Raw genomic sequence first — 24,784 nt, forward strand, 5'->3', positions numbered from 1 at the left:
ACTCTGAGACAAAAACTTAACTTAGAGCAGCAGCTTCATTACCTGACAAAACGAACTAAAAACAAAGTACATGAACACTAAGGAACAAACAAAGATAAATGAGAACTAAGGATCTCCCAACTTGGTAATTAATGACCTGACGAGACTTGACATGACTGGAGAACATTGAACTAACACAAAAACGCACAGCTAATGTGGGAATGTACAACAAGAGGGAATACCGCTGGACCTAATCTGACATAATAAGACAGGAAGGAAGCAATATTGAATACACTAGCACAGGACATGGGACTATCAAAATAAAAAGAAAGCAAGTCAAATACGGAGTCGAGGACGAAGCCACTTGAGCTTAACACTGAGACCGAGGGAGAAACAATATTAGTCTCCCTTAAGTGCAATATTATTAAGTGCAATTTTTCTGATGCAACATAGTATTTTATTCTATTTTTTTATAGTAATGCCCATATGGAAAAGAAATAGTAAAACTTATAAAAGACTTGCATCAGATGTGGCCTACTTCATATAGTGAATCATATAAGGCTTATATGATTTACTCATGAAAGTGGCCACTTTCTCATTACTTTCATATATTGTTTTAGGAAGTATCCAAAACATACAAGTTTCATTTATATAATTTTTCAAGGGATCTTATATCTGTTTTCACTCTTGTATGCTTTTCATACAAGTTTCACACAAGACAGAAACTTTATAAGATTTATATATATCTGTTCCATATGGGTGTCTTCTTTTTGTTTATAGTATGTTATTGTATTTTATCTTTTTCTATTCTTTTGTTTTTCTTAATTTTTGCTGCTCTTAACTTTGTACTGTCCACTTTCTGCCATGACCAAACAAATTTCCTACGAGTGGGACTATTAAAGGTTTATCTTATTTTATTATAGAAACTATAAATATTGCATGAGCCCACACAATACAAGAACCACAACCACAAATGATGCAAAATCAAAGAATATTAGAAAACCCCCCAAAACACATCAACACTGGGTCACAGATCCAGTGCCATGACACGACCAGTTTTAGAGAACAATAAAATGCTGTTTCTGTGAATATCACAATTTTGTCTTGTCCATTCATGATCCACGAGTAACAAGTATGCTTACCTATACAAATGAGGTGTTATTGTAAGTCCCTTATAAAAAAAGAGTATATGTGGTTGATTGATTGTTGTCACGACTATAGATTATTCTTGGATTATTTATCGTCAATAGAAAGAGTAAAGGCATTTCAATTAAAATATATCTTGGTAAACTTGTACAACTTGAAATATACTTTATTAATTCTGTGTATGATTTTGTTTGACCAGTGGCCATTGTAAAAGTGTGGAGCTGGTGGTCTGTGGGCACCAAGGCTTTATGTTTTTGTGCTGATTGCATGTTTAAATTAAAAGGGGACTAACCAGTTTGATAATCCACTCATAATAATAATAATAATAACAATACTACTACTAATAATAATAGATGTAGTTAAAACTTGTAGATGTAGTCATACTTGCCTGTTCTTTGTAGTAACAACTCAACCTACAGCGTGGTGTGCGTGCGTTATCGTGTCACATTATACAGTTTCAAAGAGACTGCATGGTCTTTGAAACATTCAAATAATCTCTCTGTAACAGCACGATCTGCTGAACCACTTTACTAACGTCATCTAGTACTGTCATGATAGGGATAACTAAAGAGGATTAGTCCTCATAGACTGATGACCCCTCCATGAGGCTGTCAGTACACTGTTATATATCCTGCTTTGCTGCCACAATCAGATGGATTAGGCAAATGTACTAAGAACTAACGAGATGCCAGATGGCTTTATCCAAGTTAAATTATGGGGTCCAAGATGTTCATCTATCTCATATATATAGTACCTAGTGCTCCGATTACCACGGGGACCACTGTTACCGTCACCCTCCGCATCTTCTCCAGCTCTTCTCTGAGCCCTTGGTACTTCTCGAGGTTCTCGTGTTTCTTCTTCCTGATGTTGCTGTCATTCAGTTTCACTACATCGATCACTACTGCTGTTTTCTTCTGTTTGTCTACCACCACTATGTCCGGTTGGTTAGCCATCTGTCCATTTTGTCCGTCAGTATCTGGAAGTCCCACAGGATCTTAGCTTGGTCATTCTCCACCACCCTTGGGGGCATCTCCCATTTTGACCTCGGGACTTCCAGGTTATACTTGGCACAGATGTTCCTGTACACTATGCCGGCCACTTGGTTATGGCGTTCCATGTATGCCTTGCCTGCTAGCATCTTGCACCCTGCTGTTATGTGCTGGATTGTCTCAGGGGCATCTTTACACAGCCTGCACCTGGGGTCTTGCCTGGTGTGATAGACCCCAGCCTCTATGGATCTTGTGCTCAGAGCTTGTTCCTGTGCTGCCATGATTAGTGCCTCTATGCTGTCTTTCAGTCCAGGTTTGTCCACCCACTGGTAGGACTTCTGGATATCAGCCACCTCCTGTATCTGCCAGTGGTACATACCATGCAGGGGCCTATCCTGCCATGATGGTTCCTTCTCTTCCTCCTCTTTGTTGGGTTTCTGCTGTCTGAGGTATTCACTGAGCATGTGGTCAGTTGGGGCCATCTTCCTGATGTAATCGTGGATGTTCGTTGTCTCATCCTGGACTGTGGTGCTGACACTCACCAGACCCCGGCCTCCTTCCTTCCGCTTAGCGTACAGCCTCCGGGTGCTGGACTTGGGGTGAAACCCTCCATGCATGGTCAGGAGCTTTCTTGTCTTTATGTCAGTGGCTTCTATCTCCTCCTTTGGCCAGCCTATTACCCCAGCAGGGTACCTGATCACGGGCAGGGCGTAGGTGTTGATGGCCCGGATCTTGTTCTTACCGTTCAGCTGACTCCTCAGGACTTGCCTGACCCTCTGCAGGTACTTGGTGGTTGCAGCTTTCCCAGCGGCCTCTTCATGGTTCCCATTTGCCTGCGGGATCCCCAGGTACTTGAAGCTAACCTCTATGTCTGCAATGTTGCCTTCTGGTAGTTCAATCCCCTCAGTTCTGACTACCTTCCCTCTCCTCGTTACCATCCAACTACACTTCTCCAGTCCGAACATTATTCCGATGTCGTTGCTGTATATCCTGGTGGTGTGGATCAGTGAATCGATGTCTCGTTCACTCTTGGCTTGTCGTCATGTACGTAGAGGAGGTGGCTTACAATTCCTCTATTTCGTAGCCAGTCTTATGAGGGGGTTCAGGTCTCTGCAGAACAGCAGTGGGGCCAGTGCATCTCATTAATAGGAGCCGTTGTGTCTTCCTAAAAAAAATCCCAAACCCAAATTGTGAGGGTGAACAAAAATTGCTTTACTGTCACATTTCTATCCTTAAGATACTCAATCATGGCCACAAACACAACTGAAGGAAAAATATTGTCATGCCCGTGTGCAGGCAGGCAGGGAGAGAGGACCCAAAATCCAGGACTCACGAACGCAGAGACAAAAGGTGAACTTAAGCAGCTTTATTGGTGTGCACAAACTGAACTAAACTGAACCGGGAATACAAAACTAAACTAGCAAGCAGGCAGGCAAACTGAACACACAGGGGTGGTATGAGTACGACGCGACAACGAGCAGGGGAAGACGCAGACACTAAATACAAGAGGTGAACAGAGCTAAGAGGAAACAGCTGGGAGACACGGCTGACGTTGATTACACTGACGAGACAGGGAGAGCACAAAGCTGAACGTACTGACATAAGGCACAGACCTACAAAGTAAAACAGGAAGTACACGACAGACACAGAGATCCAGATGAGACACAGAACTTAACAGACGCAGACTCATGAGCAGACAAAATAACACCATGGACAGACAGAAGGAACACAGAAAAGTGGAAGCACAGAATTAACACTGGGAAACCAAATAATAGAACCTAAAAACAAGAACTCAGGAAGTACTACCAAAACTAGGAAGACAAATATATTCCCACAGAAAACTGCTGCTCTAAGCCTATTTTTAAGTAGAAGCCAGAATTAGAGTTAAATCACCTGCTGAGTTAATCTTATCTGCCTATCTGGCTCTTTCAACACAAAGGCAAAAGAACATATGAGAAAGAAGCAAAATGTAAATACAAGAAAGAATCTTATTTAAATCAAATCAAGGAACAAAACTGAAATACTTCACAGAAAACCAAGACCATAATTCATGGGATCATGTGTGCAGTCCTGATGCAAACCATTGCACATTCCTCTTAGGACATTTTAGGAATGAGAATGAGAAATGATTTATTTATCCCACATTAGACAAATTCTTTTGCTGAAGTAGGTGAAACAATGACGAAATAGTATTATATATACATATATACATATATTCTGGCTGTTCCCTTATTCATAAGAGTCCACCACAGCATGTAGCTCTGCATGTTTGATTTGTGCTGAATCATGAACAATAATAAGAATAATAAGGTTTTTTTTCATGTTAATGGAAGAATTATGTCAAAATGTGTTTTTTCATTTCCTGAACTTTCTACATGTATTCTACATTACAGTGACGTGTTTGATTTTATTTCTCAGCTGCATGTTCATTTGGTAACATTTGTATACAAAAAAGCATGTAATATATCATCTAAAAACTTTATGTTAAAAATGTCACTCTGTCATTTTTGGAGCTCATTGTAATCATAGTTGAATCAGCACTGTTCGTAGCAGCATTTTGTTTTTCCTACTTTTGTTTTGGCAGATTTGTTGGTAGTTATTATGTCCAGTAATAACCACAGAGGGCGGCCACATTAGCTATAATAATAGCTGAATGAGTATAGTATAGATTGACTCAGTTCATTGGTTTGAATTCTGATGGTGCCCTAATCCTCCTCTAGTTTATGCAGTGTTCTATCAAATTAGTATCTTGTGAGCAAGATCCATCATCTGTTTTTGTCTTAATATTACATAAATTATACTACATAATAACAATTGATAGCTAAATAATACTTAATGAATAAATAAAAATTATGTAATAAAAAATAACTAAATGATTCTACATGAAAAGTTAAAGGTATTGCTGTTAGAAACAGGATGGGATAAAGAGGTTTTATTTTTAGGCTTAGACTATTTGAGCTTCTAATTGGAGACAGTCTGACCAGCGTATGATCACTTCATCTACTTATCGTTGCCAGTTCTTGCATAACTCTTACAACTGCATCCTGTTACTGTTGTGCAGTTATTAGCTAGTCAACACTTCAAATAACTCTATATTATATTATTATTTCATAATATACATACACAGTGTTCTTTTTTGCATGTGTATATTTCAGCTAGGCATTTCTAAGAACGACACCAGTCATTATCAGAGCTGAGTGGCTTATGCACCTGTTTGTTGTTCCCAGCAGAGGGAGCACAGCAGCTCAGAGCCCAGTGGGAGAGAGCAAGCAGAGTGCAGTGCAAACACCTCCGAGGTGAGTTTCTGTATGTTTGCAGTGTAGTAGTAGTGTATGGCTTGCAGTAGATTAGTGGGATCTTGTATACATCACAGCAAGTGTCTTGTGCCTCTGCTAGCAGCATCCATTTTAGTTGATTTAGTTCTGCGTTCAAACTTAGATGTACACTCATCATCAGTCATAGCATGGCAGAACACTGCAGCCCAGCACAACACTTGGTTCCTTAAGAAGAAGCTGGAGGAATCTGGTGCTGCATAATCCCAGTAACAGTAAGCTCGAAATGTAAACAAGATTAGTGCTTGGCACCAGAATAACAACTGCTGTGGTAATAACATGTTAGTGGTACAAACCGGGCTGGAATGACGTTAGCCAAGCTTTTTGTTAGGGTCTCAGAGCAGGGATTGGCCTGTCTGAAGATGACAGTGTTATTTTGTTAAGTAGTACTAACTGAACATGATTAAGAACCTGAGAGTTTATTTGTTTGAATGGAAATTAAATCTTTCCTGTGCAAATTAGGCTCACTGACATGATCATAGTATGACAGAGTATAATCAGAGAGTCTCATTTAAGAAACTAAATGTCTGTAAAAAGTCCAGTTTTAAATCAATGGGACAGCAATACTGTTCACTCCATGTTTGTCTGTATCAATCCGTAGTCTTGTACTCATAACATAAATCTTAGTTAATTTCATTCTCCTTTATTCATTGTAAATTAAAATGGAGCCAAGTAGAAGTTGTATATAGCCATAGAGACTACAGTCATGAAACCCATTTCTGCATTTCAGAAGAAAATGTTTTGTGTGAATTTGTATAGGACAAGCAAAGTGTACAGTGGATTCTTCAGTAAATCCGTCATGCAAATAGTTTGCACCGTCAGTGTTGTTGCATACAACGAGTGGCAGCTCTAACAAAGGAGGTTAAAGCATTCCTGCTCTGTAATGCAATAAGTCAAAGCTACCTGAGCCACATCGCCTGAAAAGATTAGCTCTGTCATTCTGGCATAGACAGTTTGTGCTTGCAATGTCTTCAGTAAGAGCAAGAAGCGACTGGGACTGGAGGGGTGCTGCTTCAAACACTAATGAAGGCAGTAATCAAGGTCAAAATCTGCAACACACCTCTTCTGCAGCATGACTCCAGCAAACAGGTACCGTGACAGTTGATGTGGAAGAAATGAGCAGTTCAGGTTCTTATTAGTGGGAGATGGATCACATGGGAAGGGTTAAAGGTTTGTGTTATAGTGCTAGACTGACTAGAACTTGCTGTTTCATCTCCTACACTTTCTTCCGCACAGTTATATAGTACGATAGATGCTGAGTTAGTAATGATGTACGTGTAACCGTGGGGGCTTACCACCATCGTAACCAGCACAAAAGATTCGAATACAAACAAAAAAAGAAAATACACAGAAATTTGGAGTTTTTGACAAAGAAAAATTAACTGATGAAAATAACTTTGATGTGTGAGTTTGTCAGCAGCGTGAGCATGTCTTATTGTGCTCTAATTGTTGCCTAGACTTTAGTTTAAACTGAGCACTTGCATGCTCCAACACAGCATGCTGCTTCTTTGGATTATAGCTTAATGACGTTGCTGCTGCCTGTTGGAGGATACTGATCATTATTGTTATGAACATTAACCTCAGTGCTGTTTGTGCTATCCCATTTCTTCTATTTATTACATTTTTAACTACTCATCAACTTTCATATCTTCAAAACTATACATCTTTAAAGCCTGTCGGTGTGTGCTAAGAAGATTATTAAAAGACAACCTGCTTTTTATTGGGTTGGTCCCCATTTTACTGCCTTAAACTCACCATTTAAGGCATGGGTCCATTCGACCCCTGAAGGTGTGATATCTGGGAATAAAAGTTAACAACACATCCTTTACATCCTGAAGGTTGTGTGGTGGGACCTCCATGAATCGAATTTATTTGTGCAGCAAATACAACAGATGTTTGATTAGACTGGATTATATAACCAGTTATGGTCCTCAAACCATTCCTGACCCTTTTTAGCAGTTTGAGCTACAGTAGCTTGTCTGTTGGATCAGGTCAGATGGACCAGCCTTCGGTCACCACGTGAATCAGTGAGACTTGGCCTCTCATGACCCTGTCACTAATTCCTCACTGTTCCTTCCTTAGAACACTAAATAGATGCATCCATCAATATGAATGTGTGTGAATGTTAGTTAGGAATTAGTTAAAAGCATACAAAAAAGTGCTTGTGTGACTGACTGTGAATGGGTGAATGTGGCATGTTGTATAAAGCACTTTGAGTGCTCCAGAACTGTAGAAAAGTGCTATAGATAATATATAATATATAAGCACTATATAAGAATCAAAAAGAGGCATCACACAATACACAGAATGTGAACCTGAGAGCGGACTACAGCAACCTCCTAAAGGAAGAGCCATGACGTGATCCTCGCCTAGTGGCTGAAGAACCTCATGGCACGTATGATCACCTGGCAGCACAAATAAATGGCTAAGAAAAGGCAGATTAATCAAGATCATGAAGGATCCCCACAACAGTACAACGCCATCAAACTGCTGGTTGATTACCTGCCTCTTCATGAGTCAGTAGATGCACGTGTCTACCACAGCTGACAGGACCCAAATGGCACTGACCCTGTTCAACATATAGTAGCAAGATATAAGATGGGACGGCATACACTGAGAGGCACAACGAAGTGCCTGGGATACTGTGCTGCCTATGGACTACAAGTCCCAATAAGAGACATGAAAGGTGAATGAGAACAACAGCGATCAGGGAGTTCTAGTTTCAGAGAGATGAGCAGCTGCTGGCTAACAATCCAGACACAGTGCGGGTTGCAAGGACCTGAAGACCATCGTCGTGATAAATGTGGCAATCCCAGCAGTCAGGATGTTACAACCTGCCTCAAAAGTCACAACATAAAAGTGGAGACTGACACAAGAGTTTTAAGAAGCATAGGTTATATTTTTAATTACAGCAAAACTAAATGCTCTTAAATGACTTAAGTGGACATGTTAAAGCAAACATGGACGCCCCTACATGAGGATCACAAGTTGCTGCACTGAACACAGAAAAGTAATATGTGACCAACAAAAAGAGGATACAGCAGTCACAAACCAAAAGGAATACCACAACGCAAACCACAAGTAGCAACCAATATTTCCAACTAAGTGATCTGTTTGTGTACCCACAAAGTGAATTATCAAGTAGTCCTAGATGTTGTGGATTATGTAGCTAGCTGCTGGAACCTAATATTTTCACAAGATAACATGAGATTAAAAGAGTGGGTCTACATGCAATGATGCTAGCGCTAGCCATGTTGGCATGCTACCTCCTACAGATGGTCAGAATGAGTCCACAGGTGATTACTCAGAGTCAGTTTTTTACATATCCATGTTAGAAAGAGCGTGAATAGCAAGGCTAAATGCCTTTTTAGCGTGTGTGCTTGTACAAAGGGCAGTGCAAAGTTTTCAGCGTAAACAGCAGTGTTGTTCAATTCAAACAGTTAGCTATGCCTTCCCCTCCGTGAATCGCTAACCAATCAGTGAGCTCCTTATATTGCAGTGGACTGCATTACTTTTTCTCCAAGGACCAAAAAACCAAACAAAACAAAACACGGAAATGCTAATGGGTATAGGTAATCTGATAGTTTACAGCTAATTCTGTAGCTAATCCCAAAGATAATGCATTTGCTAATATGATCGCTAATCCATGAACTGACAGGAAAGGTAAATGTAGTGAGTAAATGGTTTTGAAAATGAGGAGTGGAATCCATTTTAAATGTCAGAAATAAATCTTGATTTTTGGATCTATTTATTTCTCTTTTTAAAGTTGCATTTTAAAAAAGATTGAATGAATGATTTCAGAATGCTTTTTGGTTTTTATAGAGAGTTAAATTTTTTGTGAAAATATAGAAAATATAAAATATATATTCTCTAGTTAATGTTTTTATTAATTTATTTTATTATTCATATTATTGTCTGTGTAGATACTGTGCTGGAGTGGACAGGGGGTGAAGGGCAGATTGGCAAAAGACAGGAGAAAAAGGTGGAGGAATAGAAGAAGAAAAAGGACAGAAAAGAGAGACAAGAATGGAGGTTTGGGGAATAACAAGAGGAGAGGCGTGTAAGATTGCAACTGTGCTTGCTGGTCCCAACCCTCGATAGTCACGTTTTGGGGGGTTTAGCAAACTTGGTCCAGTTTCTAGAAAGGAGAGCTGTTCCATGCAAAATGGGATGGAAACCACGTAGTTTACCACATAGAAGGCGAAACATGTCACTCCTGGTCCGATTGGGGAGGGGACCAGAGAAAACTACAGCGTCTGACTATCGTCCGACATTGTTTTGGCAAAGTTCCAAACCAATTTAATAATAATTTTAGTGACCTCCAAATAATGCTAGCAGGTGTCATTACTGCTTTTGTGAATAATAATTATACAGAATTTACGTTTATCCTTCGTACTCCATATTCCAATGATTGTTTTACTCTGTGTTGTTGTTGCTGTTGTCCTTGTCCTGGATATGTCTTCCATAGTTGCTATTTTGTTTTCTCAATAATAAAAAAAAACAAAAAAACAAAAAAGGAAGGAGAAAAAAGCTAATTATTCATTGGTTGTTTAAGAAAAAGGCTTTGTCTCTGGGACTTTTGCCACCGACTATTTTTTTTAGAGATTTTTGACATTCTGACTGAAAGAGTAATAAATATTCTCCCTAACATTAACTAATACAAGTTTGTATGAATATATGAGGGCATAGAGAGAAAAGATGAAAACCAACTGTGCAAATCAAAAACATGCCAACAGCATTGTTGTCATGTTTGGCTTTTGGCCACAGAAAAAGAAGGCTGCAAAGCTTAGATCCACTAACACAAATTTCTTTTTCATGCATTTATAGAATCTTAGGTAAGACTGAACTGCACTTTTTTCTGATAAGTTCTGTACCGAGTTCTTCTTTATATAACTGGATGTTTCATTAAGTAATTGCAGTTGAAAATTGTCAGAGGTTAGTTTCCCAGACCTCATCCACCTGGGAGTGTTCAAATAAAGAACTTAATATATAGCTCAACAATAGTTGATAAAGTATCGTATAAAGTATGTTCCATTCACTTTGTAATTGAGAATAAGAGTGCACATCTGCAGACAAATAGTTAAATCTGTGATTCTGGATTGCATTAAAATGTGCCACTGACAATGCTTGGTGCCTGCATCCACTGCAGTATTGCACTGAGCACATATTTGGATCAGTTTTCAAACTCTATCAAAGATGAAAAGTCAAAAGTTGATTTTTTTTAAATTTGCTTTGTTTTGATTAGTGGTGGCGGATGTGTTTAGTGGTGGTGCTTGGTGTTCACTCTCTCTGAGTATCACTTCCTGTTCCTGTTCTAACACACAGTGGTGCTTTTGTGTCACTTTTCTGCGTAGCAATTTAATTAAAAACTTATGGATAACTTCTTATTTCATAGTGTAATCTTCACATGCTTCATCTAAAGCACACTCTCTGTGTATTCACTCGCTAATTTATAGTTACAGTATTCACTCACTGTGTCTTTAGGGTTTCACTAGCTTAGCTTAGCTCATAGCTGACCCGCTAGCAGCATGGCCTCTTCACCTGTCCCTCCTGCACTTTCCTGCTCATTGTGTCAGATTTTTAGTTACTCCTCGGCCTCCTTTAGCAGTAATGATACTTGTAAAAAATGCAGCCTATTTTCAGGTCTGGAGGCCAGGATTACTGAATTGGAGACTCGACTTCACACCCTTGGAATAACCCATAGCTAACCAGGCCCCTGTAGCCGGTGTAGCCAAAGGTAGCGTGGGCCCTGCTAGCTGTCCCCCGGCAGAATGTTCCGAGCAGCCGGGGAAACAGGATGGCTGACGGTGAGGTGGAAGCATAGTCAAAAGCATAGGTCAAAAGTTACAGTAATTTTAAAAAATGTCGGAAAACCCTGTCAGTGACGGGTTAGGGTTTAAAGGGCCTGGTACACCACCAACCTTTTTATGTGTCTGAGACATGTGAAGCTAGAGACCTCAGCAACCAAAGTCAGTTGTCTTCCCGTGTCCTTCAATGCACATATTAAACAAATATGTAAGACTACTTTCTTCCATTTGCGCAACATCTCTAAAATTAGAAATATCCTGTCTCAGAGTGACGCTGAAAAACTAGTTCATGCATTTATTACTTCCAGGCTGGACTACTGTAATTCATTATTATCAGGAAGTCCTAAAAACTCCCTGAAAAGCCTTCAGTTAATCCAAAATGCTGCAGCAAGAGTCCTGACAGGGACTAGAAAGAGAGAGCAGATTTCTCCTGTATTGGCTTACCTTCATTGGCTTCCTGTCAAATCCAGAATTCAAAATCCTGCTCCTCACATACAAGGTCTTAAATAATCAGGCCCCATCTTATCTTAATGACCTTGTAGTACCATATCACCCTATTAGAGCACTTCGCTCTCCCCTTTGAGGCGACTGATGCTGACGTTGAATTGAATTGATTATAGCGGAGATGCTGACAGATTTTTCATTTGTTTTACCTAAAGCCAAGTGGGAAACATTTTAAACATGTAATTCCTAACATTAGAGATCCATAAAGTTCTTTTGCTTAGAAACTAGTGAGTGGAAGGGTGAGTGCTGTGCCGCCACTGGATGCAGATTAAATTGAAATCAGTGTGTTACTGAGTTCCAGCAGTCTGCCTCAGCAGACAGCCAATGAAAAAGAGAGCAAGGGGAACCTTTACCATTACCAGAGCTGACGCTCCTGTCCTTCCTGCCCTTGCTTTCTCTCACCGTATAGCACTGTTCTGTTGTGCAGCCTGGAGACGAGCAGAGAATGGACTCACACGAGGAGGCAGAGGGTGAATGAGAGGGAGAGAATCTGAGGAAGAATTTGGGGTTGGTGTGTGGAGCTACTGTTTTGTGTGCGTGTTAGACGATGACGTGCGCTGTGCTCTGAGATGGCGTAAAGAATTCAGATTGCCTTCAGCGGTGTGGAGGAGGCATCTCAATCCTTAAGAGGGGCCCACATGCAGTAATGTCTGTCCGCCGTGGTTTCTCTCCTTTGCAAAGGAGAGCGTGTGCATGTGTATGCTTTCTTCCTCTTTCCTCCCCCTCTCGTTCTCTGGCAATCCTCACCTCCTCGATTCTTCATACTGGCATCTTTTTCCATCTTCCCACATTTTTCCTTCAGGGATGAGATAAGTTGTGATGAATCTGACCATATATTGAGAGCTCCTTTTTTGTCTGATGAACATGGATTGTCTTTGCATTGTCACAACCAAGGTAAGAGACATGATTCACTGGACTTGAGAAAAATTGAGAGAGAGACAGAGAGACAGAGACTCAGAGAGCGAATAGTCACTGTACGAGAATGAGGGATGAGGTAAAGCAGGGGAAAAACGCTGTTTGTGTGTTGGTTGTTTCTGGATGTTTTCATGAATATAGATGTTTGCTATCCCTCCCTCCTGGTTGTCTTCATTCCCATGTCACTCTAAAGTAAAAAGTTGTATAAATTCATTTTCATTGCTGCTGCTGGACATTTTTGTTTACCTGTTCTGGTTCACATCTTTCAGTCAGCAACACTATAAAAAGCTTGGGAGCCTGTCTGCTCAGATATGGCAACAGAAGCTGTTTTGAACTTGTATCACTGGCTTGTGGCTCTGCTGCAGCCCAGTGCTCACACAGCATGAGTAATGCCAACACTGCAGGAAAAAGGTTGTTTCATTGTAACGCAGAAGTCTTTGTGCACACCTGGAACATTTTATTTTAGAAAATGTTTGAGTTACTGTGCAAACGATCATTGCATCACTCAAGAGAGGATTCTGCTGTCACAGCAGTTCTTCAGTCCCTGTGACCACCATACTGTTATCATGTTTATTAGATTTCCTTTCTAAGTTATTGTTTCTTTGGTATACATAATCCTTACCTCTTTCCTGTTTATGATTCAAAATTAATTTAAAGTATCTCATCATGACACTTGTAACATCACAAAGCACCGTGAATGAAGAATATCAGACAGGGATCATCGGTAGTTGAGGATAGGGACCACAGCTTTAGATGCTGCAGTGACTCCATGCGGCTCATAATGTTAAAAACATTTTAATAAATGGTCTGCCATCACTATGTCAGTTTTTAAAGAAGTTTAATTTTTGTTCATGTTGGATAATCTTTCTTTACATTTGGGTATTAAGAATATATTTAATTACCAGAATTCTAAGTATTTCTACTAGCATTAGTTCCAAGTTTGTAACATCTGGTATTGTGGCATCCCTGGTTGCAGCCATTGGCCCCTGTTTTAATAGTCATGAGTCAAAGTGAAACTCTCTTTGAATATCACCTTTATTTTCATCTAATCTAAAACTCTATGGTCTTTATGGACATAGGACAGTGTAGAGAAGACAGAAGCTGGGAGAGGGTGCACAGTAAATGACCGGTGGATTTGAACCCAGGTCTCTGTAATGGCCCTATCACATCTGTATTTATAACCTAACTATGTGGGACAATATTACAACGTTAACCACCGTGAGGCGACTATTGTTGTGATCTCATCCTGCATAAATAAAAATTGAATTTAATGAAGTTGACATTTGTTTAGTCTCTTTTGTGTATTAAAATTACAGCAAAAATCATTTCTAAACCTTTTTTTTTAGGAAATATCACCAAACTTTTGAAGTATTTCTTATATGACTTTTTGTAGGCAGAAGCTTTCATAAACTGATGACCACAGAATTAAATTTGTAGCTCTTCTCAAATGAATTAAACTACATGTGCTACATCAGAGCACTATTTCTCTTGAATCACCTGCAAGTTATATTCAAAGTATGTAAGTATGACCTGTGGTTATCCAGCTCTCTGATCGGTGTGTTAGATGTTGAAGCTATTTTAGCACTAATGTTACTCACTGCAAATGTAGCTTGACTCAGTGCATTGTACACCGAACTGTTATAATCTTATAATTAGATTCACCGCAGTAGCTGGTGTGGATATAGTAACTTAGCTTTAGTTAGCTGGGCTCTAACCAGGCTGGCTGTGAGGGTCCCATTATAATTCAGTTTAATTTAATTTTGTTTATATAGCTCCAAATATTCGTCAGCATGTTTTATATTGCAAGGTAAAGGCCCTACAATAATACAGAGAACTCCAACAATTAAATGACTCCCTGTGAGGAAGCACTTGGTGACAGTGGGAAGGAAAATCTCTTTAAGAGAAGAAACCTCTGGCAGGATTAGGCTCAGGAAGGGGAAGCCATCTGCCACAGTTGTTTGGGGGTGAGGGGAGGGAGACAGCACAAAAGACACACTGTGGAAGATAGCCAGAGACTAAGAATAACTGATGATTTAAATGCATAGTGGTTTAGAAACACTATTTTTACTCACTGTGTTTATAAAGGTGAATAAAGAAAAAACATTCAGCGCATTGTGTGAATCCCCGAGCACACTAGACTTACTGAAGCATTCAGGGTCACCTGATCCAGTCCTAGATACAGCCACTTACAATAACCACCTGGATCCTGACAGGACCGTGGCAGATCCTTAGCCGGTCCGCAGCTGGTTCTTAACCAAATCTTAGCTGGCTGGGAGAGGCAGTTCTAAGTGGCTGTATCTGTCTATGCTTTAGCAAAGATCTCTAAAAATCTTTCCATTAATACAGCACATTGCAGCGAGAGTAGTGACAGGGACCAGAAAGAGAGAGCACATTTTCCCCATTTTAGCTTTGCTTCATCCATCACTCTAACCCTGTGAAATCCTGCTCCTCACATACAAGGTCTTAAATAATCAGGCCCCATCTTATCTTAATGACCTTGTAGTACCATATCACCCTATTAGAGCACTTCGCTCTCACACTGCAGGCTTACTTGTTGTTCCTAGAGTATTTAAAAGTAGAATGGGAGGCAGAGCCTTCAGTTTTCAGGCCCCTCTTCTGTGGAACCAGCTTCCAGTTTGGATTCAGGAGACAGACACTATCTCTACTTTTAAGATTAGGCTTCAAACTTTCCTTTTTGACAACTCTTTATTGTTAGGGCTGGACCAGGTGACCCTGAACCATCTTTAAATTATGCTGCTAAAAGGCTTCCACTGCTGGCAGCTTCCAGTGACTGTTTCTTCTTGACTAATCCCTTCACTCTTTGTTTTAAAACACCACTACTGTTACTTAGTAACTTCAACTCTTGCCTTGCCTCCTATTGTTCACCTTTTGTCCTGTCTTTTTTTGCTCTCCCCGTCTTTCCCCTCACCCTCAACTGATTGCAGAGGATGGTTGCCCCTCCATGATCCTGGTTCTGCTGGAGAACCAGAACTCTCTCTGTGTGTGTGTGTGTGTGTGTGTGTGTGTGTGTGTGTGTGTGTGTGTGTGTGTGTGTGTGTGTGTGTGTGCGTGTCATCATACAAAGATGCAGTGTGGTACCAGGCAGGGGTGCCTTTTATCCCCTTAATTTTTTTCAATGATAATTGAACCACTAGCTATAGCAATAAGAACAGCAAGGGTTCGGTCAAAGGAAGTCAAAGGGAAGCTTTAGAACCCAAAATATGATTGTATGCTGATGATATGCTTTTGTATATTTCTGACCCAGTGTCCAGCATTCAAGACCTTTTAATTTGACTGTTTGTCTTGTATTACAGTCAATTTCCATAAAACTGAATTAATGAAATTAGGGATTAAGATCCCAGATGCACGACCTCTTCTAAAATTTTAGAGATTCTCTTTTTCTCTTGGTGTAAGAATTAATTTGGTGAAGATGTTTTCAATAATTTGAGTTAGAGGAAGTGTGTTACAAAAAATCATGGGATTGTCACTTCCAAATGCCCAGTATTATTACTGCTCTACTAACATCAGAACAGCCCTATGCTGGATAAGAAGCAATATTACTACCATGTTGGGGAACCCCTTCAAATGTGAACCTGAACAGGGTCCGAGCTGACATCACTGCCTGTTGTTTACTTGTGGCAAGAAGGCTAATCCTGCACAAATGGAAGGACTTCTCGCCTCCATCATGTGGACAGTGGACATCTTGTTCTTTTAACAACTGCAAAAGAGGCGCTGCTTTACTAAAGGATCAGTCAAACTGTTTTTGGAAACCTGGAAGCTTTCGTTTGTGTCAAATATGGAAGCAAAAGATACTAAGGTGCTTTTTTCTTCTTTGTGTGTCTAGTCAGCTTTTTGGTGAAAAAAAAGATGCAGGGTTGATATGGTTATTGAATATGGAGCTGCCAGGGATAAAATTCATGAATGTTGTGAAGGAGGATACAATGGATGGGGTGACATGGAGGCAGATCATCCACTGTGACAACCACTGGGGTGAGCAGCTGAAAGAAGCAGTTAGTGGTAGTGTCTCATCTAATATCTTGTTAAATTCTGTAAAGTGGTTGCAGTTTCATATCCCTGATGTTTGACAGCACGGTGGTGCGGTGATTAGCACTGTTACCTCACTACTAGAAGGTCCTGAGTTTGGCCAGGGTCTTTGTGTGTGGAGTTTGCATGTTCTCCCCATGTTTGGTTGGGTTCTCTGCGGGTACTCTGGCTTCCTCCTACAGTCCAAAGGGGGGTTAGGTTCATTGGTAATTCTAAATTGCTCATAGGTGTGAATGGTTGTCTGTGTCTACGTCTTAGCCCTGCGACAGACTGGTGACCTGTCCAGGGTGTACCCCCCCCCCCCCCCCCCCCCCTCAAACAAAAGAATAGAAAAAAGTATGGTAGGTAGGGTAGAGTGTTTGCGGGTTGTTCTTGATAACGATCTGTGCTTTGAGTCAAATTTTGATGCTACAATGAAAAAGGTCCAACAACAGCTGTGCTTTTTAAGGAGATTGAGAGTTTTTAACATTTCATCTGATAGATGATCCTTCTTTATAAAAGTTTTATTGAATCTGTTTTAATGTTTTGTATCATTGCTCAGTTGAACAACTCCTTGGTGGCAGAGCCCCTGGTGTGGATGAGGTCCACCCCGAGTTCCTGAAGGCTCTGGACGTTGTAGGACTGTCCTGGTTGACACGCCTCTACAATGTTCCGTGGAGATCAGGGGCAGTACCCCTGGACTGGCAGACCGGGGTGGTGGTCCCCATCTTTAAGAAGGGGGACCGGAGGGTGTGTTCCAACTACAGGGGGTCACACTCCTCAGCCTCCCTGGGAAAGTCTATGTCAGGGTGCTGGAAAGGAGAGTTCGTCCGCTAGTCGAACCTCGGATACAGGAGGAACACTGCGGTTTTCGTCCTGGTCGCGAAACACTGGACCAGCTCTTTATCTTCTCATACTTGAGGGTGCATGGGAGTTTGCCCAACCAGTCTACATGTGTTTTGTGGACTTGGAGAAGGCATTCAACCGTGTCCCTCGGGGTGTCCTGTGGGAGGTGCTGCGGGAGTATGGGGTGTCTGGCCCATTGCTACGGGCCATTCGCTCCCTATACAACCGTTGCAAGAGCTTGGTTCGCATTGCCGGCAATAAGTCGGACTCGTTCCCGGTGGGTGATGTGCTCCGCCAGGGCTTTGTTACCGATTCTGTTCATAATTTTTATGGACAGGATTTCTAGGCGCAGCCAAGTGGCGGAGGGCTTTCACTTCGGTGGCCCCAGAATCTCATCTCTGCTTTTTGCAGATGATGTGGTTCTGTTGGCTTCATCGGGTGATGGCCTCCAGCTCGCACTGGAACAGTTCGCAGCCGAGTGTGAAGCAGCGGGAATGAGGATCAGCACCTCCAAATCTGAGGCCATGGTCCTCAGCCGGAAAAGGGTGGAGTGCCCACTCCGGGTCGGGGCTGAGTTCCTGCCCCAAGTGGAGGAGTTCAGGTACCTCTGGCTCTTGTTTGCAAGTGATGAGAGCCGGAGATCGACAGACGGATTGGTGCTGTGGCCGAAGTGATGCGGACGCTGCACCGGTCCGTCGTGGTGAAGAGGGAGCTGAGTGTAAAAGCGAAGCTCTCAGTTTACCGGTCGATCTACCTCCCTACCCTCACCTATGGCCACGAGCTGTGGGTAGTGACTGAAAGAACGAGATCGCGGATACAAGCGGCGGAAATGAGCTTCCTCTGAAGGGTGGCTGGCCTCTCCCTTAGAGATAGGGTGAGAAGTTCAGCCATCCGGGAGGGGCTCAGAGTAGAGCCGCTGCTCCTCCACATCGAAAGGAGCCAGTTGAGGTGGTTCGGGCATCTGACAAGGATGCCTCCTGGGCGCCTCCTGGGTGAGGTGTTCCCACCAGGAGGAGGCCCCGGGGCAGACCCAGGACACGCTGCAGTGATTATATCCCTTGGCTGGCCTGGGAACGCCTTGGTGTTCCCCCGGATAAGCTAGAGGAGGTGGCTGGGGAGAGGGAGGTCTGGTCTTCTCTGCTTAGGCTGCTGCCCCCGTGACCCGGCCCCAGATAAAGCGGAAGAAGATGGATGGATGGATCATTGCTCGGTAATTTGTCTTTGACCAATAAGACCAGACTCGGTCACCTGGTTAAAGTGGCTGGTCAGATTTCAGGAAGGTCTCAGGTCCAGCTTGTGAACTTTGGTGCTGAGGAAGGAAACCTCTGTCATGTTATGTTCAGACCATCCTGTCCTTAGAGATTTTCTGGTCGTCAGTATGAAGTACCTGCAGTGATGACCAAGAGAGATAGAGTGTCTATTATACCTGCTGCTATTATCATGCTTAATAACACTTTGTTGATGCTACTGATGAAACTTAGGCTGTTTTTTTTCTCTCTTTTTGTTTTTTTTGTATGTGTTGCTCGATGTGTGGACATACTGCAAATCAACTTCTCATTGGGGACAATAGAGTCACTAATGACCATTGAACATACATATATATATCAAGTTGAAGTGAAGGATACTGTCTACTTTACAGGTAATATAAAAACTTCAGAAAGGATTTGTGCTCTCAGTTGACAAAGGATCATGCCAAAACAAAATCAACCAGTTTAGACTTGAGAGAAAGAATTGCTGATGCTCAAAGTTATAACAATGTGTCTGAGTGTCCAGAAATGAAATGAGAAGTATCACAACACTGATACTTCACATGCATCTGATTCTCCAAAAGTCATTGCAAAACCTTTGTGGATACAATGCTGTGTGAGATACTTGTCTAGATATACAAGATATCCAAACACATATAAACATTAAGGATCCCTTAGAGCATTGTTGACTAATGCCTGGAACACCGGTGGTGCACTGGTCAACCAAAACAGCATCACTAGATAATCAAAGTGCCTGCATCTGCCGGGGAAGAGGATGGTTGAATGATTCCCGTAGTGAGAGAGTCTCTAATGCAGGTCTCCACTGGTTCTGTCTGGGTAGGAGAGGTGGAATGGACGACTGACCCCACCTGAGGCTAGGCAAGAAGTTAATAAACACATAGAAAAACTGTTGTACAGGACTACAAGCCGCACCACAGCAATATAAATGCATTTGAAATGAATTGAATTGAACTGAATGAATTACATTATGTCTGAACACAGATAGGGCACAGGCTATCAGTATGCCAGAGGGATAATACATGAGTGCTGTCAGAGGGTAACACTGATGGTGGCTAATGAGTGAATGATTATGACCATGTGACAAATTTGGACTTTACATGGATCACCTGGTTTGTGAGCAAAATGAAAGCTACATTTGCTGTTTTGGGAATTGCTGTCTTTTTTGTTTTTTCAATTTAGCATGTTTTTGTGACTCATGGTTATTGAATATATTACCTCTCAGCTGTGTTAATATTGTATGCAGTACTGTGGAATAGACCTGAAGGAGTGTAAAACAACCTGAAACATATATAAGGTTTAACTCTAGCGTACGCACAGCCAAAACTATTAAATTTGAAACATATGTGCTTTCTGTGTAATGCACAGTTGCTGCAAAGAGATCTGAAGTACTATAAGCTATGTCTGCTGTTCTGTTGTAATGCTTTTGGGCATGATGAATATAGTTTTGTAATTCAGCATGAGAGGAAAATAGAGGGGAGGGGAAAAAATAAACAGATCCCTGCATGAACCTGTTTGATATGCTGCCATTGTTGCTGGGGGGTTTTTTCATATAAATTTTTGACCACATAAGAATAATACAGTGTATATATACTAGTTGTACCACTTTTAAAGTGCTTAAAAGATAAGTAGTCTTTGGGGATGAAAAGTAATTTTCCTGTCAGTGTGTAGTAAGAATGGTAGCTCAGAAGCCTACATTGTAAAACTGTTAACTGCATGCTAAATTAACTTATCCTGATTAACCAGTCAAAATGTTAAACGTATTGTGCACGCATTTATTAAATGGGTTTATTTATTATATAGTTAACTTGGGGGAAATTGGAATAAAAAGGCAAAAAATGACAACTTCTAGAACTGATGAGTCATTTTGATCCCTTTAGATACATATAGATATGTATGCGCATAGATATACACAGTGATGGGAACAGCAGCGTTAAAAGTAACAACATTACTAACACTGTTACTTTTTTCAGTAACCAGTAATCTAACTAATTACTGTTTCTATCATTACAACACCGTTACTGTTGCTAACAAGAAAAAGTGGTGCGGATGTGTTGAAGCTGTCTTCAGCTTACCGGGAGGAGGGGGGGCGAAACAATCGCACAAGTGCTGCTGATTGAGGAAGAATAAAGTAGTCATGGTAAACCAATCACATGACCAATTTAAGATTACATGGAACCAAGATGCTATGTCAACCCAAGACAAGGGTGAAGTTTTAGGAGTGATGACGCCAAGAGAGAGCGAAAGAAAGAGTGAGAGAGAGAGTTTTGAGTTAGTGTGTCTTGTGTAGTGAGTGTGTAGTGTAGTAGATGGTGTAGTTGTGTGTGTCAGAACAATGAGGGGACTGCTGAAGGTCACAGCTGCTGCCAAAAAGCCACCAAAGGCAGATTACAGTGTAAACGCTGTCTGCAGGTGGAAACAGGAGCAGTGACACACCTGCTGCTGTCAGGCCTGCAGGTATCAGGCTGTGATGTGCTTTTTTATCTTATAATGGACAGAAATTATTTTTGGGAGGGGCACAAATAGATTGTGTGGCATCTTATTTAATGCAGAACAGCTGATTGTTCTGTAAATAGTTGCAAATGGTTATAAAATAACACCCTGGCTGCATTTTAGGTAAATAGCTGCATATAACTTTGTTGTTTGTAAAACTTGTGCATAGGTTTTTAAAACTTACAATTTATATTTGCATTTCAAGTTAAGAGAATGATTTATTAAACATGTTTGTGGTTGTTACAGTAAAAATATAACTTTTTCTACTCGGATTTTATATTTTTTGTCTGCTTTCAGATCAACTGTGCTAATACAGTATGTCAAAATGAAAAAACAACTGTAAATTCAGACATGTGAGGTTGTGCTGAAAAGAACGGTACCAAACAAAACAAGGCAGGATAAATAGTTTTTAAAGGTGAAATCACAAGTAGTCAAAAATGACCAATTATACCCTGGACCCCAGAGGGTTGAACATTTTTTTTAAGTAACGCAATAGTTACTTTTCCTAGAATTTTGTTACTTTTATAATAACTCTGTTACTAACTCAGAGTTACTTTTTTGAAGAAGTAACTAGTTACTATTACTAATTACTTTTTCAAAGTAACTTGCCCAACACTGGATGTACAGTATACACATACAATCCAAATTCCAAAGAAGTTGGGACGTTGTGTAAAACATAAATTAAAACCGAATACAATGATTTGCAAATCTGCATTCTGCAGGTGAACAGGTTAATTGTAAACAGGTGTTTGTCATGATTCGGTATAAAGGTAGTATCCCTAAAAGGCTCAGGTGTTCACAAGCAAGGATGGGATGACCACTTTGTGAACAACTGTGTGGGCAAATAGTCCAGCAGTTTAAGAACAATTTTTCTCAACGTCCAATTGCAAGGAATCCAGGGGTTTCATCATCTACTGTCCATAATATCATCAAAAGACTCTGGAGAAATCGCTGCATGTAAGCGGGAAGGCCGAATACCAACACTGGATGCCCATGACCTTCGATACCTCAGGCAGCACTGCATTTTAAAACAACATCATTCTGTAAAGGATATTACCACGTGGGCTCAGGAATACTTCAGAAAACCATCTAAATTCTGTACATCAATAAATCATGTTCATTTCTTTCTAATGATCTCTCCTTATTGAACTATAGTTGGCCGAAGCAAAGGCAGAGGGAAGGGGGAAGGCATGTCAGGAAGCAGTGAAAGAGAAGAAAAGGTGTGGAGATGAATGTAGGGGCACTAAATGTCAGATTATGATTGGTGAAGGAACTGTTGGCTGATATGCTGGAAAGAAGGAAGGCAAGTGTATTATGTGTAAACCCAAGTCGAAGGGAAGCAAGGCCAGGAGTATTGGAGGTGGATTCAAACCATTGTATCATGGCATAGATAGGAATATAAAATTTAGGAGTCATTTCTTGGAGGAATGTTGATGTCTAGGGGATGTTTAATGCTGTCGGTGAGTATGTCCCACATGTTGGATGTCAGGAGAGAAAGAGAAATTTTGGAGTAAGTTGGAGAGAATGTCCCCAAGGGAGAGAGTGTGATTGGCGCACACTTTGATGGGCAGGAAGGAAACAGAGGTGAGGTTATGGATCAAGTGATAAGTATGGTGTTAAGAAGAGAAATGGACAGATGTTTGTAAAGTTTGCCGATAAGATGGAAATGGCTGTAGTGACCATGTACTTAAAGAACACCTTCAACAGTTGCGCCTTGAACCAACTGTTGTTGTGATTTGGCGCTAGATTAAATTGAATTGAACTGAACACTTGTATTCGGGGGCGACCATGGTTCAGGGGGTTGGGACGCTTATCTGTAACCGGAAGGTTGCCGGTTTGACCCCCCAGCTCTCTCTGTCCTGGTTGTTGTGTCCTTGGGCAAGACACTTTACCCTACCGCCTACTGGTGTTGGCCAGAGGGGCCGATGGCACGATATGGCAGCCTCGCTTCTGTCAGTCTGCCCCAGGGCAGCTGTGGCTACAACTGTGGTTTGCCTCCACCAGTGTGTGAATGAATAGTGGAATTGTAAAGCGCTTTGGGTGCCTAGAAAAGCGCTATATAAATGCAATCCATTATTATTGTTATATGAACTTGACTGACATCCCATTCTTAATCTGTAGGGGGTCAATACAATGTCAGCCCACCCTTTGCAGCCATACAACACGTTCTCATCCCAAAGCGTAACAAATTACGCCATGTGACACATTGTCGTTATGTTATGCTTTCGGCCTCCCAACACATCTCTAAGTTACGCATTCAGAAATGTCAGGAAACATCAGAACTGTTTGGAATGAATCTACACATGTACATTTCGTTTTACTTTCACATCATGAACCACTTTGGAAAACACTATCTAACACTGTTAAGGTTGTGGTTAAGGTTAGGGGTGAGGTTATGGTTAGGGTTAGGATTAATGTTAGGATTAGGGCTGGAATACACGGTTGGAACGTGTGTTACCACCGGGAGCATCATTCTATTGTATTCCATCCACAATCCGGCCCGTATCATAGGGATGCGGAAGGGTACCTTTCGCGTTCCTGTTGGACGCCTCGGGATGTGACAAATCGTTGGTATGTTACATGTCGAGAATGAGAATGGTCTGAGCCATAAGATCTTCAACTCTTCTGGGAAGGCTTTCCACAAGGTTTAGGAATATATTCATGGGAATATTTGACCATTTCCAGAAGCGCATTTGTGAGGTCAGACACTGACATTGGACGAGAAGGCTTGGCTGTCAGTCTCCGCTCTGAATCATCCCAAAGGTGTTCTGTTGGTTTAAATTGGGAACTCCGTGGAGGCCAGTCAAGTTCCTTCATACCAAAGAGGCTCATCTATCTTGCACTGCTGTGTAGTTATCTTGAAACATGGAAGAGGCCATCCCCAAACTGTTTCCACAAAGCTGGGGCTTGAACACAGCTGCTTGGCCATGGAAACCTATTCCATGAAGCTCTGTATACAGGTCCTTCTCAAAAAATTAGCATATTGTGATAAAGTTCATTATTTCCTGTAATGTACTGATAAACATTAGACTTTCATGTATTTTAGATTCATTACACACAACTGAAGTAGTTCAAGCCTTTCATTGTTTTAATATTGATGATTTTGGCATACATAACTCATGAAAACCCAAAATTCCTGTCTCAAAAAATTAGCATATCATGAAAAGGTTCTCTAAACGAGCTATTAACCTAACCATCTGAATCAACGAATTAACTCTAAACACCTGCAAAAGATACCTGAGGCTTTTAAAAACTCCCAGCCTGGTTCATTACTCAAAACCGCAATCATGGGTAAGACTGCCGACCTGACTGCTGTCCAGAAGGCCATCATTGACACCCTTAAGCAAGAGGGTAAGACACAGAAAGAAATTCCTGAACGAATAGGCTGTTCCCAGAGTGCTGTATCAAGGCACCTCAGTGGGAAGTCTGTGGGAAGGAAAAAGTGGGGCAGAAAACGCTGCACAACGAGAAGAGGTGACCGGACC

General features: G+C 41.2%; 1 protein-coding gene across 15 annotated transcripts in view; it reads left to right on the plus strand.

Annotated features, from left to right (window-relative positions):
- The window catches only part of dlg2 (discs, large homolog 2 (Drosophila)), a 178,250-nt gene that overhangs the window by 56,545 nt on the left and 96,921 nt on the right, over window positions 1-24,784 (plus strand). For 10 of the 15 annotated variants that reach the window (XM_063488403.1, XM_063488396.1, XM_063488393.1 and 7 more), the window contains one exon: window positions 5,342-5,410. The exons of 2 other annotated variants lie outside the window; for them this stretch is intronic. In XM_063488403.1, coding sequence (XP_063344473.1) covers window positions 5,342-5,410 — 69 coding nt within the window. Of the gene's footprint in view, window positions 1-5,341; window positions 5,411-6,378; window positions 6,536-12,336; window positions 12,652-24,784 lie in introns of those variants that run through there. 3 more of the 15 variants (XM_063488392.1, XM_063488400.1, XM_063488401.2) reach the window with 3 other exon arrangements.

Source organism: Pelmatolapia mariae, linkage group LG10_11 (genome assembly GCF_036321145.2).
Source record: "Pelmatolapia mariae isolate MD_Pm_ZW linkage group LG10_11, Pm_UMD_F_2, whole genome shotgun sequence".
Lineage (NCBI taxonomy): Eukaryota > Metazoa > Chordata > Actinopteri > Cichliformes > Cichlidae > Pelmatolapia > Pelmatolapia mariae.